Below are 19522 nucleotides of genomic sequence, written 5' to 3' on the forward strand. Positions count from 1 at the left end.
GGCTGGTTCGTTTGGTTCGTTTTTCAGTTTATCACTGCAGACAGCCTGGCACCAATCAATCAGTTTCCTAGGCAACAGGGGATGGACTTCCTGCAGACCTTCTGCTGACCTGGAAGTGGTGATTTGCTGGCCCAAAAGTGACATTTTCGCGAACCAAAACAAACCAATTTGTGAACTGGGGCAGATTTGTGAAAGTTCGTGGTTCATGAAACGTGACGAACCACGAACTGCATGGTTCATTTTTTTCTGGTTCGTGCCGATCTCTACTTTCCATAGATGAGTAAAGTCTTGTTTTGAGGTTTTGGTTCCCTTATTTTCCCCCAAGCACTCTAGTATACTTTCTTTTAGAATTCTCTTTCTCTTCTGGAGTTAAGAACACTGAAACCCACTTTCTAGTACCTAAGCCCTCTTCTCTTCAAACACCAGTGCTTACCTTCAGTCATTAACTGAATCTGAGGGTCTCCACAAGCAGTTTCCAACCACACCCGACCAGGGATCTCTTTACTCCCCAGAGCAACCTCCCTGTTTGACTGGGTAGAGATCCTTAGAAGATCTATCCCCTTTCTCTGGCTCATTTGGGAGTCTGCACCAACTTCCCAAACCTCCTTGCCTAATTTCTCCAGTTCTCCTGCTGGTGTTAAAACTGTTCTCTATTAGGACTCTGTCTCCTAACTTCTCACATTCAATTCCTCTCTCTGCTAGGACTGAAAAAAGACACTCCTTTTTCCAGCGCATGCAACCCAATCAGATCCCTTGGAGTATGTAGCCTGCCACTCAAAGCTCTGTGATTCTATGAGGGATTAATCCTTAACAGTCCTGCAGCTCTGTGTGTACCCCCTTCCAGGCTTTTAAAAATGTGCAATCCATTGCATCTGTTTTCCACTTTTTTGCAGATTAATAAGTGATTTCAGGTAATGTTGCATTTGAATAGGTAAGCTCCCTTTCCTCTTCAGTGTGATTGGTGAGGCAGGTGGGCAGACAGTCTGGAAGGAGTATTTTGATCAGCAGTTACTAAATTTGGTTAAAAAACATCTCTGCATCAGAAAACTGCTGGCCATTTTTGTTCTTTTTGTCACTCTATGGAGTGGATGGGTGGGGGCACTTTATTCAGCTGTCTGTAAAATTGGACCTCTTCATCCAATTCACTTGAAACTTGAGAAATATTTAGACAAGAGGTTGGACCAGATTCCATGATATCTGATACCATTTGGTGGGAAAACATCAGCTTAGAAAAGTCTGTATTTTCCACTAATGGAAAACAATGAGCAGACATCCACTTTGATCTTAATGAAAACAGAAATGGAAACAGGCAAGTCTTCACAATACGATTGCATTTCCAAGAATTCTTGAAAGTGATACACCTCCCCCTTCTTAAATTACAATATGGAATGAAAACAGTAATTTTTCTAGTACACATTCATAGTGGTTAGAGTGTCAGATTAGTATCGGGGAGATTCTAATCCCCGCTCTGCCATGGAAAGTGGCTAGGTGACACTGGACCAGTCACACACTCAAAGCCTAAACAACTTCACCAAGTCGTTGTGAGAATAAAATGCAGAAGGGGAGAATTTTGGAAGCCACTTTGGGTCTCCATTGGAAAGAAAAGTGGAGTATAAGTGAAGTATATAAATAATTTTTACTGGTATCATAATACAAACGTTTTCTAGACGAAGAAAGAAAATCACAGTGTATAGAACACAATCAAATCACATTTTATTCTCTGACTTGAATAACCACTAATTTTCACTTTCTTTCCTTTTTGCCACTTATGACAGTGATTTTCCTTTTGTGCACATACACTCACTCCGTTTGCTACTTTTATTTGAGGATGGGGTGAGGTGAGAGCGTGTAAGATTAGATACTTTGCAAATGCCTGGAAGGTAGCTGCTTGGAAGGGCAGGTGTGTTCTGTTGCACATAATGCTATTTTGAGATTGCTGTAAGATACTTAGTTTCAATGTCAGTTTTTCTTCAGCTTTCACTTTGAATTTTCTCCCCATTGTGGTTAATGGTAATAGCATGCTGAGAAGAGGGTTTTTATTTAAAATTGCTAATTCAGCATATAGGGGAGGGGTAGGCAATAGGCCAGTATACAGTTGAAAGCTAAAGCACTGGAGTCCAGGAGAAGTAACATGTAGCACCATAAAACTTAATGAGCAAAAGATGTTGGCAATAGATAACTTTATGAGAAGGGAAAAAGAGAAGAGAGGTGTTGTGAATTTGGGGCCGCCCTTGTGATTCGTCCAAAGCATTGCCTGATGGGTAGTCAGGGATGTAATCACAATAATGGCAATAGATGGTTTTCAGCAGGGCTTTTTTTCAGTGGGAATGCAGGGGAATGGAGTTCCGAAACCTCTTGAAAATGGTCACATGGCTGGTGGCTCCGCCCCCTGATCTCCAGACAGAGGGGAGTTTAGATTACCCTCCGCGCCGCTCAGTGGCGTGGAGGGCAATCTAAACTCCCCTCTGTCTGGAGATTAGGGGGCGGGGCCACCAGTCATGTGACTGTTTCTCTGAGGGCAACCCACTGAGTTCCACCACTTCTTTTCCCAGAAAAAAAAGCCCTGGTTTTCAGTGCCATTTCCCCCCTCTGAATGAGTAATTCTCTTGCGGGAGTGGGGGCTGTGACACCTGCTCTTCAGGGAGCATGGGAGGAACAGACAGTTTCTATGTAGTTTTAATTTAAACAGAGGGAGAAGAAACTGCAGCTGCAGCCTTGGAAATGGCTCTGACTACTGCTGTCTGGGAGTCTTGCACAGGACTCACTAGATTGGTTGCTGGCTAAAGGGCTACCACTTTATGTCCTGCTAAGTTTGTAAAGGAAACAAATATTACAAAGCCAATGCAAGTCTCCAGTGTGTTCTCAGGTAACCAGGCCTTGTACCCTGCGGCCTTTGGAACTTCTAATCACTCAATAGCATGAGATGGGTGCTAAAAGCTGATACTGGCTGATTCCGCACACGTTGAATAATGCACTTTCAATGCACTTTATCAATCGTTTGAGGTGGATTTTTTGTTCCGCACACAAAAAAATCCGTTCCAAATGATCTATAAAGAGGATTGGAAGTGCATTATCCAGTGTGTGTGGAATCACTCGATGATGGTGATGATGATGATGATGATGGTGATGATAAAGAACTAATGAGTAACTGTTAGAGCATAGCTCAAGTCTATACACCACAGGAGAAAAAAATGCAAGGCTCTTAAGCGATTACAATGGAGAGAACATTTGAGGCCACTGGTAAGATAATGATAACAATAATTCCATCAGATGGGTCACACTTAGCTCTTCATACTTAAAGATTTTAGTAATGTATTTGGAATGTCACGTTTCAGCTCTAGAATATATTAAGAGAAGGAACTTCATTAATTTCACTTTAAATTTCATGTTTGATTTATACAGTTTTGCATTCGACCTCTAAGTTGTATTTGACCTCCAAGACTTCAGAAAGTGTTGATGCATTGAAAATGAGCTATCATGCTTTATCAGATTTAATGACAAAACTAATCACAATCTGTTATGTAAAGTGTGTAAGACAGTTTATGGGCAAACTAACAATGTTCTGTCTCAGAATATTAGAATGTAGAAGCCTCTAATATGGATTGATCTTTTAGGGAATGGTTTTCCCTGTTTATGATCAAATATATTTATGATCAAATTATAATCAAGCAAGTTCTTTAAGTATGTATGCCACAAAAGCATCCTGATTTGGTACTTCTATGCAGTTACAACAGCTCTTTCATTTTCATATAGATGACAGTAGGTTACCAATCCATTTACCTTGTGGCCAACAATGATAAACTCATCACATCAAAATACTTGATGCCAGTTGTATGCCATATCCAGCCACAAATGGGGTGACTTTTTATTTAAACCTTTCCTTGTTTAGAGGTGTGCAATCTGGATTCAAGAAAAAGCAAGATTTTTGCTGATTCAGCTAAATCTGGTTTTCCTGAATCAAATCAGAGAATCTGGGATCCAGTCGGAAACTCAGATCCAGACCCTGGATAAATCTGGGTAAATCCAGAAAACATGGCTTCAGCCTCTGGCTGGCTTCTTCTTAGGCTTCTCCCATTTTTTTTCCAAGAGGGGAAGGGAAGGATGGAGGTTGAGTGAAGCAGGAACTGGTGGGGGGGGGGATGAATGACCGATCCATACAGGAGCTCTCTTTGTCTGTTTGGCTTGTGTGAGTGACACGAGTTCAGTTGGGCTAAGCCGCAGCCATGCCCCTTGCTTAATTTTGGTTTGGAATTCTCTGTTTTGACATGAATCTCTGGTTTAATGTTGGTCCCCTTGTTGGTCACTTCATTTCCTCTTGCTTTAGTTTTGCTTGGGTGGAATTCTCTGTTTTGAAATGATTCTCAGGTTGGATGTTGGTCTCCTTGATTCACTTTTGTTCTGGGGACATACCATCCATTCCCTTGCTTCAGTTCTGTTGGGCTTCTTCTTGCATTTGAGAGTGTACCTTTGGCCACAGGCAGCTTTGCCCCTGTGTGTTTCTACCTGGGAGCTGGCTTAGAAATGTTTCTCCCATAGGAAACAATGAAGAGTGGCTGGGGGCACCTTGTTCAGGGACCCATAGAGTTCAGGGACACAAGTTCAGGAATGGGTACGTACAAACAAGCATATTTTAAAGTGCTTTGAATTTTGCATTCACTATTTTTTGAGAGTCAAAGAGAATTTTTTATCATTAAAGGATCCAGAGACAGGATATGCTTATTTGACCAACACAAATCTGGCTTTTCTGGTAAGCATTGGCTCTGGACTTGATCATGCCTTGGACTCCTTTTCAGACCAGCTATTTCCATTTGATTTCCAATGCTCTGTGACTACAGAAATCAATGTCACGTTTGGGGAAGATGTTCACCTGAAATCAACCAAGATTCCAGTTTTAACCTGATTATTGTGCAGTCCTACTCAGCTACCCCATTGATTTCAGTGGTCTTAGACTAGGGTTAGTTTGATGGCACAGTTAGTTATTTTTAGTACATTACCAGTGCAATCCTAAGAATACTTTCCTGGGAGTAAGCTTCATTAAGTAGATTTGGGTAGGATTTTGAGTAGATCTGCTTAGGGTGGCATTGTAATGTACTAATATAATTACTTTCTAAAAATTACAAAATGCAGTGTTTTTCTAAGCTCCCTACAAACAAATGAGATGATACGTATTTTAATTGGTTGGTTTATTTACTGCAGTTGATCTTCTAATCTGTTTAGTATTTTCATCTCTCTCTCTCTCTCTCTCTCTCTCTCTCTCCTCTCTCTCTCTCTCATATTATGCTATAATAGTCAGTCTTGGACCACAGAAACCTGTAGTCAAATTCATACATTCAATGGGTCAATCCCATGTATATTACTTTAAGATTTTTTGATATGGAAATAAATGATTCATGTGCCGTTTTTAAGTTATTAAAGGGTTTTTTTTGTTAAAATGATGTGTCTAGATTGGTGTCAGTTTCTATCCAGAAATTTCTATAAGCTACCTCGAGTGTTCTGTGAATGAAAGGGCAGCGTGGAAATTAAATAGATATAATACAGTAAGATGTGGCTCATGTTCAAATATTAAAATACTTTTTATTACCTCTTTTGTTTGGTATGAATTTTGGGTTACCCTCTGACTTGTAAATGAACAATCACAACAACTGTTTATCTTGTTTAACTTAATATATCTAGTGTCTATTTCATATCAAAAGGTTTTAATGTCACTAATCCTGCAAGTTAATGTCATTATCACATTTAGCTTTATGTTTCTAGGACTGAATCTAATGCAATCACTAACCCTCTCACCAAATGCATAATAAAGCAATATTGCACTTCCTCAGAATATGTTCAGTTTGTTGTTTTTACGGTCATTGTCAAGCCAAATAATTAAACTTCTTCTTGATCCGAAACCTGTCCTCATTATATTGCTCACATTATCTGTAAAATATTCCCTAAATTTACTTTATTTCCACAGTCTGTTTTGCATCAGAAGATGTAAGGATATTCTCTGATCAGTTCAATTTACTGACCTCAAAAACCTACTGGCAAAAAGCTGTCAACAAAAATATCTATTTCTGAACATTATTTCATATCTGATGCTGCTTGCTGTGACTTCTGGTTTTTTGTTCCCTTTAGTAAATTTTCACATTCTCATTAAATCTTGGTCAGTTCCATGGTTCATACTGCCAATAATATTCATGTCCCTAAGGCTTTTTTGTCCCTGTTTCATTGCTGGAAAAAATGCAGATGTCATGTAAAACTGAGAAACAGCATTGTTCATAATTCTCCACGTTCAAAGTGTTTATTTTCCATTTCTTTATATTAATGTACTTGTTGTTTGGTAACCTTTTTTACCGGTAAATACTCATTTGCATATACAATCAGAGTTGCTTTAATTGTAGACTTTGAGCTTAATCATGTAATTATATTTGAGTCCCTAATTTGCATATATTTAATATAGTAGACAGTCTCTTATGCATAATATTGCAAGAACAGAACAACCTAAGTTCATATCCTAACAAAACAACATTTTGTTTATATAGGTCTGTCTCCCCTCACTCTCAGAACAGGAAATAAGATAATAAAATTTTGGTTTTCCTGTTAAAACATTCTGTGATTACTCTGTATGGGTATTCAGTTGGTGTAGTGGTTAAAAGTGATGGGACTCTAATCTGGAGAACCAGGTTTGATTCCCCACTAGACATGGGCACGAACAGAAAAAAAAATGAACATGGTGTCCATTGTTCATTGCCATCCACAAACAACGATGTTCATTGTTTGTTGTTCAGGGAGGCCAGCAGGCTCTCCTCCAGCCATCAAGATCCCTACCGCACCACTCCCAGGAACCCTACCTGAGCAGGCAGCAGGAAATGTACCAATAATAAATAATAGCTTGGCCCCAGAGCCTGGCAGCAGCCCTGGAACCTGAAGAGGTAGATCCCTATCCCACCGCACACAAAGAAAATTCAAGCTCCAATGCACTCACCCTGTCTCTCTAGCAGCAGCTGTCTCTCCCTGAAAGCCAGAGCTGGGAGACCCCCTCCGCCCTGGTCTTTTCCTCTTTTAACAAATTTGGAGCTCCAGTCCACACTTGGAAGGAAGACCTGCCTATCAAGCTAAATTGGACTTAGATTGAGGTTTCCAGGGCAACAGCAGGAGTTCAGAGTTCAGACAATCCCTGCCTGAGTTGCCATGGGAATTGATTGCAGGTGCCAGACTGGCTTGATGAATAGCAACGAACAGCAGTGAACGAGGCTTGCAACAACCACCTGTTCATTTAGAATGGGGCCTCACGAACAGCTTGTTTGCAAACAGCAGATTGGGATGTTTGTGGGTTTTTTTAGTTCATATTGCTGTTCGTGCCCATCTCTATTCCCCACTCCTCCACTGAAGCCAGCTGGGTGACCTTGGGTCAGTCACAGCTCTCTGGAGCTCTCTCAGCCCTACCCACTTCACAGGGTGATTGTTGTGGGGATAATAATAACATACTTTGTAAACCACTCTGAGTAGGTGTCATGAAGGGCGATATATAAAATGAATGAATGTTGTTGTTGTTACTTCTCACAGTGAATATCCACACAAATTCTCTTAAGTAGGATAAGTCAGTGTAGCATCAGACTAGGACTTCAGAGACTCATCCTTTGCCATGGATGTCATTGGGTAACTGCCATTGTCATTGTCTGTCAGTTTAATTTACCTCACAGAGTTGTTGTGATGAGAAAATAAGCAGGGGAGAACCAAGTGTGCTTCCTTGTATACTTGAGAGGGAGGAGATTAAAATGCTGTAAATTGATAATTTATAAGTAATGAGCAGACTGGGAGGACTCCAGTGCTACATTGGAGAAACTACAACCCTTTTCATACATGGGTATATCATCAGGAAACATCCCATCCTACAGCCTTGCAGCTTTCTTCTTGAAACTAGGCCTGTAGCAAATCTATCAGCAGGAAAGGGCCTATTTGAAGTCACATGCTTCAAACCATGCTTGCCTGCAGATCTGATAGTGAATAAATACACTGTGGTGGTTTTTCAAATTAGGGCTGCTGGTATGGAGCCCTTCCTCATCACCCATTGTTACTGCCGCTGGGGAGTTTGATAGTTCCGTTTAAAGAAATTCCCATCCTGCATTTATATTCTTCATGAGTGATAGAAATCCAGTTCCTCTTACCTTAAAGCATTGGAAGGAAAAGATGAATAAGTAGGGGGAGAACTGCTGATTCCTAAAAAGAAGTTCATAGATAGATAAAGAAAGAAGCTATATCTAGCTGCAGCCAGCTCTGTCCTTCCAGAGGGCAAAAAACCTTTATCTGGTTCAAATGTATAATGACTAGGATTTTTTTCAAGAATTACATATGATATGAAACATCTCGATGTGCTGCATTATTTTGTAGTTATTTTAACTAAAAGGTGCAGATGCCACAGAGTGTAAACATGTGCAATTATCTTTAAAAAACCATAATTCATGTAAAAGACCCTAAAGGAATTAAGCTTAGGCTCCCATTTACCCTCCTGGGGTGGGGATTTACCCATCCACAGCCCCAACTTCCACTCTTTCCCTCAAGGAATAGAAAAGCAGGAGAAAAAAATGGCCTCCACATAGTGACACAAGAAGTATCACCCAGAAGTTAAATCACATCCTCCCCAAATTCTACCCACCCTGGGCACCATCCCCCAAATCTCCTGTCATTTGCTGACTTAGTGTTCAGAGCCTTATACTAAGCTGAGAGGAAACAGTGTATTGTCTTCATTCATTCACATTTAAGCTGTGTGAATGCACATACAAAAAGTGTCCAGGATAATTTCAAGCACCAAACCCTGCTTTTAAAATCTGTGCTCTGTTAAAAAAAATGGTGACACAACTCCATGCAAATAAATTCTGTTCACTCATTCTTTTCAGGGTTCTTAGGATCATCTTGTGAAGAAAAAGTTGATCCCTGTGCTTCGTCTCCTTGCCAAAACAATGGGACCTGTTATGCAGATGGGGTGTCATATTCTTGCAGTTGTAGTCCAGGATTTACTGGACCTACCTGTGCCCAGCTGATTGACTTCTGTGCTCTGAATCCTTGTGCACATGGCATTTGTCGTAGTGTTGGAACAAGCTACAAGTGCCTCTGTATCCCAGGTATGCCCAGCCCTTCCACATTTTTGCAAATCCTCTTGGTTTCTAGAAACATGTAGATTAAAATTACTTCAATTTTGTTGTCTAGTATACGCATTCTGACAATTCTCAGCACATTATAATGATAGACATGGACTCATTCAATTTAATCAAATATTTCAGACTGAACACTTGTCACACAAATGTTTTCCATATGGCTTAGCTTATATTTGATGCTACGTTATAATAATAGAGCTTTAGGATATAAACTTTAGAGTGATGCACCAAATGTCTTTGATGGTATAAAATTAAATTAGTGACATAAGAAACTTTTAAATAGCTTATTTGAATAGAAACAATTATTCCCTGAATTTGCTTTTGGACTGCTCATGGGAGTAAAGTTAGCAACCAACAATAGCCCAGGGAAACTAAATCAATGTAACAACAATGAATACCAAAATGAAAAAGCACAGTGTAATTTTAAATTACTGAACAGTGAAATATAACTCCAAACGAGAATTCAAAAAACCATCTCTGTTGAATAAATACAGAGACCAGTCTTAGTCATATTTTAATTGTATTTACAGAAAACTAAATCACATTTAACATCTATTTTTTTTACTTAGGGGTCAGTGATGTTCAAACATGAGTGGCCATCTATTATAAGCATAATTTAAAGGTGCTAGAATTGTACATAAACTACAATTTTAAGATGTACAGTGGTGGTGGACTGGTCCTTTATATAAAAATTACTCATATCTAAATACTGAAAGTTGTTTACAGCTAAACTTGCATACCCTGAATCCAGTACGGGACCATGTACATGTAGAAGCAGGTGCTTTGCATGGGTGCAGTCCCCATTCTAGGTTTTGCATCTGTGTCTTCATCTAGAAGCTGTAAATACTCTTGTCAGTTGTTTAGCAGAAAAAAGCAAGATTTAATCCCCATTTTCTCTCTAAGGAACTGATTGGTGGATACTGCTGTTTTCTGGTTCTATGCATGCAGCCAGACCAGAGCCATGATACTGAATATACAGGATTCATGACATTAGATAGAAAGACCTCATTTCGCCTAGTTGCCCATTTTCTTCTCATGACAATGACAGTGTGAAACTCACATTGTTGAGCTACCTCAAGCAGTTTCCAAAAAGATTATGCCAATTTTCTGCTTATAGAGCAAACAAATGCATAAATCTAAATATAAGCAAACGTTTCTTGCAAAAGTAATGACTGTTGTGATTGTTTAAAAAAAAAAAGCTACCTTCTGCTAGTATTCAGGATAGCAAGCGATAAGCCATATTTTATATCTGAAAACATATAATGGCAGTCTTTTCCCTGAAATTAGTTTATGGCAAGGTTTCCCATGACCAAAATTAAATTGCCTGAAAAATAACACTTCTGTTACTTTGCTTGCAAATAGCTTAGAAGCTTCTCATTCGTAGTCACCATCATAGTGGGGGAAGGGGGAAGCTCTTGTCTTGCCCTAAATGTTGTACTACAGCTCTTTGTTGCATATGCAGACTTAGCAAAATATTGTCAGAAAATCAGGGAGTCAAGACTGGAGTTCTCCCATTTGCATTGCAGAAATTAGATCTTTTCTTCAAGAAGAACATGTCAACTTTTTCCTTATATGCCTGTGGCTCCAAGTGGGAAGAAAGAGACTCACTACTTAGTTCATAGCTGGAGCTGTTTATGCAAAGTAACAGGATTGATGACCTTCCAGGAAAAAAAATCACCATACATATTTATTAAAATATTTTTATGCTACCTTTCCACCCACATAGAGTTCTCAAGGTGGCAAACATCAAAAAAAATCACCATTAAAAACATATACAATAAAGTATATATGAAACAATTCAGTAAAAACCTATGAGCAGATGGGCGTGGTACTCTGTTATGATACTGTGTTAAAGCATGTGTTTCATTGCTGAGAAATATTGTTGAATGCATAAATTGACATTATTGCTACTTTAAATTAAAGACAAATAAGGAAGCAACCTTTTGGCAGTGTAGAGCTTGAAAACAGCCGTTGACACAGAAACACTTGTTGTTTGGAGGACCTTTATTTAAATTTGCTTACATTTCATTGCCATTTTATTTACATGCCATATTTTTGCCATCTACTGATCTTAGAGGAAGTTGGCCAGATCTAGATTCTAGATTCTAAAACTTCTTTCAGAACACTAGATGGTGTCATCTGTAGTAGCAAAAAATTCTTACAAAGACACATGAAAGTCTAACAAAAACATTTGCGTGAACTTTTTAAAGCTGGAACTTCCTTATAAAACTAGTACACAAGTCTGCTGAAATAGGACATTTTATAGGTGTCTTTAGAAATGCCATTTTTCAACAAAAACATGCAGATGGCGGCTGCAAAGCTGGAACATTCTGAGTTAGACCTTTATGAAAGTTAATATTATTTTCCTTGAGTTTAAAAGAGATTATGATTTTTTTCCAACAGAAAAAGTGATTATCCACCATATGGTGTTAATATATCTAACTATGCTGGCTAAATTCTAACTGGCACGATTTGGGTACACTGGGCCATCTGGCATCAGTGGAGTGGGCAAACCTAATTTTGATCATTTAATATACTGCAGTCTGTTACCACATGTGCTCCCTTGTATGTATATGCTTAGATACATGTGGATTCTCTAACTTGGTTTTCGAACAGTCACCCAGAACCACAACTAATTTGGGGGAAGTAAGCTGAATGTCAGGGGGAAACCTATTCGTGCTTCCACAGCCTGGCTAGCATGGAAAACTTGACACAGTTGCCAATTAGGGGGAGCAAAACATGTGATTTAGGGATCTTTTACCAGGATAGTGGTCAGGCAAGCTCAAAGTGCCTCTAGTAGGCTACCAGTAGCCATGAAACAACTAGGTCTTTTCCAAAGCAAGGTTTTAAATTTTATTGAGGAATATATAAAGGTACAGGAATTGAAAAGGTACTCAAGCATAAGAACAGTGCAATTGTTATATTCAGAGGGACATGCATATGAAGAGTTACATGAGAGAAGAGAAAGTAAAAGAAACCCAAGCCTCTGGCTAGTTTAGGTGGGCCATGTTGGTCTGCAGTAGAACAGCAGGTTTTGAGTCTAGTGGTAGCATAGAGACCAACAAGATTTTTGAAGTGTAAGCTTTTGAGAGTCAGAGCTTCCTTCTTTAGACACGGGCCGTTTCCACACGGCTTACCTTATTCTGCAAAATAGCGAAATCTCGTGCGAAATCTCGCAAGAAGACGCTGTTATCACGTGAGAAAACGCTCTTATTGCGCAAGAAGACATGATAACAGTGTCTTCTTGTGAGATTTCGCTCTTTTGCAGAATAAGGCAAGCTGTGTGGAAACGGCCATGAGTAGAAATGAGATCCCTGAACTGTTATATCCCAGCCAGGGTATTACAAGTGAGGGCACCAGAGTGTAAAGGTATAATGCAGCTGGATTAGAACAGGAAATAACATTTGTGGTGAGATAAGAATCCTAAGTCTCTGGTTCAGCTCAGTTCCATTGGTCTGAATTTGTGAATGAACTCCATTTCAGCAATCTCACGTAATCGTAGAGCAAATATGGGGACAGAATCTTGGTTTTTTGGTATCTTGGTTTATTGCAGGTTCTGCAGAGTCCATGTCAGTGTTGGGAAGTACTTTGTTCTACATGAGAAGTTGTTAAGGTTAACAACTTCATATCTGTGGGCATGAAAAGGTTTGTCTCCCAATGCTTGTGAAAGAAGAGTATCATTGTCCAGAATAGGTTGCAAGTCATTGATGATGCATTGAATTGGTTTTTGCTGAGAGCTGTATGTCACCAGGGCCACCAATGTCATGGAGCTGCAGCCTGCCTCCTTCTTTCCTCTTCGCTAGGCTGGCTGTGGTTTCCCTTTTTGCTCCTGGGCCCTCTTCCTCAAGCCAGCCCCCCTGCCATTTCTCCTTCATCCTCTTCTCTGTCCTCTGTGCCTTAGCTAGCCCTTGCTCTCCACAGTCACACTTTGCCTTACATTGCCTGGGCCCAGAGAGCCACTGCATCCCCATCCAGGCTTGTTCATTGCCCCCATACCTTCTGAGCCTTGCTATGGCAGTCTGCCAATGCTGCCCTGCTGCTCAGGCTACCTTGGCTGCAACCTCTGGCCCCTGGTTCCACCCTGCTTCACCCCAGTAAGCTTTGCTGCTAGGCCCAAAGGTGCATCCTGCCCTACCAGGCAGGTCGTTGACACATAGCCTGCCATACCACTACATTAAATAAAAATGTGTGATGTACTTTTATATGCAAAAAACTTACAGAAGCATTTCAAAATATACACAGAATCCCATTGGGATTAATTGTAGTCAGTATACTCACACTGAGATGCTTGAACAAGTTATTAACAGGCACTCGATAGGAAGTCTAATGGCAAATTTCGTACATGGTTTATTGAACCTATTTTATGACAATATGAGGTTATGTTGATTGTTCTGTGCCTTGTTTGTCACATAGACAGTGCTTAGAGTTGCATTTAAATAAATGTGCGATATGTGTCCCTCTGCCCATCCATATGTACTGAGCAGAACGAGCCCAATAATAATCACAGAATGTTAAAGGCTGGAGCCTTCATCATTTTTGTATCAAACTATAAAGGTCTGTTTTTTAGATTGGCATCTTCTTGCTTTCTCCTTTCTGATTTTGGAAGATATGGAAGAACTTGGTTCTGTGATCTTTGTACAACTGCTGATCATTTTCTCTACTTTTATTTTTTAGGTTCGTAGTTCTTTTATTCTCAGGTCACTAAGGGTTGTTGAAATAAAGTGAGGAAAAGCAGAATAGATGGATTGGTTTATGTTGAAATAGCATTTTTTTAAAAAGTCAGCAAAAAGCCCAGCTGGTGGATGGGAGACATGGTGGGTCTGAGAGAGAGGGAAAACCAGAGAATCCCCTCATGTGGACACTGCACTGCCTGTCAGTGAAATTGATGTATTGTAGGCAGCAGGCAATGAGAAGGAATGGCATGGTTGATGATGGTAAATGGAGTATACAATATCAAGGCTAGCAAAGGAATCACTCCTGAGCTGCTCGGTGCTACTGTGGAAGGCTTTCAATGTTTTGACATCCTCTGATCTTTTAAAATTTAAAAATGACCATGTCAATAATACACACACTCCAAGGTATCTTTCAGCTTCTGATAAGATGACACAGAATATAGGGTTATAAATTGGTATGTGTACAGATTGTTCTGTTGAACTTTTAGGGCGATATGGATACAGCACCTCAGAAAAACAAGAGTCCCAAGGCCATTTGACCTTTTGCTTCCCACTAGCATGAAATGAACCATGCGTATTATATTTCTGTAGATTTCTTCTCATGTGTTTTGAAATATTTATGAGGCCATTTCTTAAGAACCAATTACTAAGTATTCCATTTATGAAAATGTATTTTCTCATTTCTGGGGGTTAGATTGCAATTATAAACGTTGGGTAAGGAGAAGCAAGGGGCAGGACATGCTTCCACCTGATCTTTCTTCTTTGCTTGTGTTTGTGAGCAAGCAGTCAGAAGCTGTGGACATTCTGGGTACTTTCAGATTAAGGTTGTGCGCACTATATCCATGGGCAGCAACTAAATCTTTATTGGGGCCATATTTTTTAACTGAGCACACACTGTGAAGAGCCAGATAACTTCAAACACTGACTCACTCCCATGCAAACTGAGAGCCAAGCTAGAAGTGACGAATCTTACGTATAGAATTAGGGGTGTGCAAGCCAAAAATTTTCGGCTATAGCCGAAAGTAGAAAGCCGAAAGAAGATTCTCTATCGTTAAAGCCGAAAGCCGAAACAAGAATCTCTTTCGGCTTTCGGCTTTCGGGATTCTTTCGGCATTATTTCGGCATTCTTTCGGCTTTTCTATGGGAAAATGCCTCCGTCTTCCAGGACGCCTGGAGGAGGCATTTTCCCACCGAATAAGCCCAAAATTGGTGGGGACCTTCCTCTAACCCTTCTCTAACAACCACCCAAGTTTCAGACAGATTGGACTTTGGGGGGCCATGTTATGGCCCCCCAAAGCAGGTCCCCCCATCCTCCCATAAGAAAGCGAAGGAGCAGCATATTGTTAGCATGCTGCTGCTGATCTTTCTTCATTATTTCCTATGGGGAAAAAATGAAGAGGCAGGCTTCCTTTGCCAGGGGTGGCATTTTGCATGCAAAATGCCCCCCAGCCCTCAGGGGCCCTTCTCCCACCCCTCCTCCCACCCCCCACCAAGGCTCAGCCTGCTCCCACTTGGGGGGGCCATTTCATGGCCTCCCCAAGTAGGTGCTCTAATCTCTACCACTGACAGCTGGGGGAGGCTTGTGTTGCCAGGGGTGGCATTTTGCATGCAAAATGCCCCCCAACCCTCTGGGGCCCTTCTCCCACCCCTCCTCCCACCCCCCACCAAGGCTCAGCCTGCTCCCACTTGGGGGGGGGCATTTCATGGCCTCCCCAAGTAGGTGCTCTGCTCTCATCTCTTCCACTGACAGCTGGGGGAGGCTTGTGTTGCCAGGGGTGGCATTTTGCATGCAAAATGCCCCCCAGCCCTCTGGGGCCCTTCTCCCACCCTTCCTCCCACCCCCCACCAAGGCTCAGACTGCTCCCACTTGGGGGGGGCATTTCATGGCCTCCCCAAGTAGGTCCTCTCAGCCCCTAAAGTCCACCCCTTACAGCCCCACACAAACCCAATTCCCCCCCAGCTGCCACACACAGACCCAAATCCCCACATTAGCCCCTCACAGACCCAAATCCACCCCCACCTGCCCCACACCCATAACCCCAGGAACAGGCTGGCAAAGGCCAGCCCTCTCCCTTTGTTCCCTATGCTGGGAACTTCTAAACTCTCTTTCCCTGGGCAATTCTGCACAGCCCAGGGGTGCCACAATGGTGGGCACACTTCTGAGTGCCAGCTGGTCCCTGTGAAAGAGCACCTGAACCACAGACACCCTCCCTCAAATTCCCCCACCACCTACAGAGGTGGCTGGCCGGCCAGCCCCATTGTTCCCTATGATGGGAACCAACTGCACAACAAAGAATAAAACAAGAACAACACAAAATAAAGTTTTAAAAAAATTATATTCTCCCTTCCAAAGTACAAGAAGGCAAAGCATTATGACACATTACACCAGCAGTCCCCCACACAGAAAAATTAAAACAAAACTCACTTAACATCAGAGAATCACAAAACACGATTCCTGTCAAAAACACTTTATTTCTTGAACAGCTTTAGGTTACACAGCAGGGGGGAACACCAAAGGGCATGGCAGCACTATCTTACACAAAAATAACACAACTCACTTAACATCAGAGAATCACAAAAACACAATTCCTGGCAAAAACACTTTATTTCTTGAACAGCTTTAGGTTACACAGTAGGAGAGCACAACAGGGCATGATAGCAATGTACTACAAAAAATAATACAACCCACTTCACCGTTTTTGACAGCAATTGTGTTTGTGTGATTCTCTGATGTGAAGTGAGTTGTGTTATTTTTGCGTAGTACACTGCTTTCCTGCTCTGTGGTGCCTTCCTACTGTGTAACCTAAAGCAGTTACAGAAATAAAGTGCTTTTGACAGCAATTTTTTGGGGTGATTCTTTAATGTGAAGTGAGTTGTGTTATTTTTGTGTAAGATACTGCTTCCGTGCCCTTTGGTGTCCCCCCCCCCCCCTGCTGTGTAGCCTAAAGCTGTTCAAGAAATAAAGTGTTTTTGACAGGAATTGTGCTTTTGTGATTCTCTGATGTTAAGTGAGTTGTGTTATTTTTGTGTAAGATAGTGCTGCCATGCCCTTTGGTGTTCCCCCCTGCTGTGTAACCTAAAGCTGTTCAAGAAATAAAGTGTTTTTGACAGGAATCGTGTTTTGTGATTCTCTGATGTTAAGTGAGTTTTGTTTTAATTTTTCTGTGTGGGGGACTGCTGGTGTAATGTGTCATAATGCTTTGCCTTCTTGTACTTTGGAAGGGAGAAAATAATTTTTTTAAAACTTTATTTTGTGTTGTTCTTGTTTTATTCTTTGTTGTGCAGTTGGTTCCCATCATAGGGAACAATGGGGCTGGCTGGCCAGCCATCTCTGTAGGTGGTGGGGGAATTTGAGGGAGGGTGTATGTGGTTCAGGTGCTCTTTCACAGGGACCAGCTGGCACTCAGAAGTGTGCCCACCATTGTGGCACCCCTGGGCTGTGCAGAATTGCCCAGGGAAAGAGAGTTTAGAAGTTCCCAGCATAGGGAACAAAGGGAGAGGGCTGGCCTTTGCCAGCCTGTTCCTGGGGTTATGGGTGTGGGGCAGGTGGGGGTGGATTTGGGTCTGTGAGGGGCTAATGTGGGGATTTGGGTCTGTTTGTGGCAGCTGGGGGGAAATTGGGTTTGTGTGGGGCTGTAAGGGGTGGACTTTAGGGGCTGAGAGGACCTACTTGGGGAGGCCATGAAATGCCCCCCCAAGTGGGAGCAGTCTGAGCCTTGGTGGGGGGTGGGAGGAAGGGTGGGAGAAGGGCCCCAGAGGGCTGGGGGGCATTTTGCATGCAAAATGCCACCCCTGGCAACACAAGCCTCCCCCAGCTGTCAGTGGTAGAGATGAGAGCAGAGCACCTACTTGGGGAGGCCATGAAATGCCCCCCCCCAAGTGGGAGCAGGCTGAGCCTTGGTGGGGGGTGGGAGGAGGGGTGGGAGAAGGGCCCCAGAGGGTTGGGGGGCATTTTGCATGCAAAATGCCACCCCTGGCAACACAAGCCTCCCCCAGCTGTCAGTGGTAGAGATTAGAGCACCTACTTGGGGAGGCCATGAAATGGCCCCCCCAAGTGGGAGCAGGCTGAGCCTTGGTGGGGGGTGGGAGGAGGGGTGGGAGAAGGGCCCCTGAGGGCTGGGGGGCATTTTGCATGCAAAATGCCACCCCTGGCAAAGGAAGCCTGCCTCTTCATTTTTTCCCCATAGGAAATAATGAAGAAAGATCAGCAGCAGCATGCTAACAATATGCTGCTCCTTCGCTTTCTTATGGGAGGATGGGGGGACCTGCTTTGGGGGGCCATAACATGGCCCCCCAAAGTCCAATCTGTCTGAAACTTGGGTGGTTGTTAGAGAAGGGTTAGAGGAAGGTCCCCACCAATTTTGGGCTTATTCGGTGGGAAAATGCCTCCTCCAGGCGTCCTGGAAGACGGAGGCATTTTCCCATAGAAAAGCCGAAAGAAAGCCGAAAGAATCCCGAAACGTTTCGGCTTTTTTCTTTCGGCTACCCGAAACGTTTTGGCATTCCCCGAAACGTTTCGGCATTCCCCGAAAGAAGCCGAAACACTTTTGTTTCGGCATTCTTTCGGCATTCTGAATGCCGAAACGCACATCCCTATATAGAATATAGAAGAATAGTTAGTAATTTCACACGTCTTTAGAAATTTTGCTGATCAAAGAACTTAACTGCCAATTTCTTCTATAAACCTACAGAATTCCCATTTGAAGGAGCTCTTGGGTGAAATATATGCAACCATAGTGAAGGATGTTCTGTGATGACCCAGCAATTTAAAAGCTGCATATTGAGATTGATTGCTTTTGTCTGATCTTACCCACTACAATTTAGCTGCTGAACAAGCACAAAATCTGCAATAATGTTTGCTTTTTCATTGATTTTGTTAACTAAGTTGTATCATGACTTCAATAACACCAGTGAGAGTACAATAAAATCTACCTCTTTGCTGTCTCTTTCCCTCCCTTCTAGGTCAGTAGATTCATTTAAGGGTTTTTATTATGATTAGTTAACTATGTCTTGGTTATCATTGATAACAAAACATTCTCAGCAGATGACCTGGCACTCTGTGTAGCCATCCAGCATATTGAAAGATCTCCCTTCCTACACAGAGAACTGTGCATGTGTATGCAGAACTGCAGTTACATGGAAAGGGGCGGGGGGGGGGGTGAGGATTGTGTACGTTTTAGAAATCTTTTCTAAACATACACTTTCAAAAGGAGCATAAGGAATATTAAGCCTAAAATACTAATCTGGAAGTTTATTCTTGAATAAAGAATCCTCTTCATCTAGGCCATTTTTATAATTAGTAAGTTTGCACTGGCATTAGGAAATCTGGAGCTGGCATTTTTCTAACTGGAAGGGTGAAAATACTGAAGTTTAAAAAGTGTGATAGGTGGGAGCTTCCCTCTAGTGGAGAAAGAAGGCATAGCATGGTGGCTGTCTATAAAAGCAGATTGATGCTACAGTTGTTGGTTTAATATGCAATTCAGGATATTTGCTCCCACCATGAATATTTTGTGTAGGGAAAACTTTTCAATTATATATAATACAGATGTGTGCATATATTAAGAGTCATGTCTAACTTTTTAAAAAATGTGTGATTAACTACAATTTCTATGGTTTCTGTTTTATAGTCTGAATTGCCAGATTATAAAACAGCATTAAAATAGTAGTAAAAGCCAGGAATCAGCAATAAAAACATCAGTGGCATGCCAGAGA

General features: G+C 41.7%; 1 protein-coding gene across 1 annotated transcript in view; it reads left to right on the forward strand.

The window, feature by feature from the left end:
- DNER (delta/notch like EGF repeat containing) overlaps positions 1–19522 on the forward strand; it is a 206892-nt gene that overhangs the window by 168597 nt on the left and 18773 nt on the right. The window contains exon 8 of the mRNA XM_054983178.1: positions 8880–9104. Coding sequence (XP_054839153.1) covers positions 8880–9104 — 225 coding nt within the window. The remainder of the gene's footprint in view (positions 1–8879; positions 9105–19522) is intronic.

This window comes from Eublepharis macularius, chromosome 6 (genome assembly GCF_028583425.1).
Source record: "Eublepharis macularius isolate TG4126 chromosome 6, MPM_Emac_v1.0, whole genome shotgun sequence".
Lineage (NCBI taxonomy): Eukaryota > Metazoa > Chordata > Lepidosauria > Squamata > Eublepharidae > Eublepharis > Eublepharis macularius.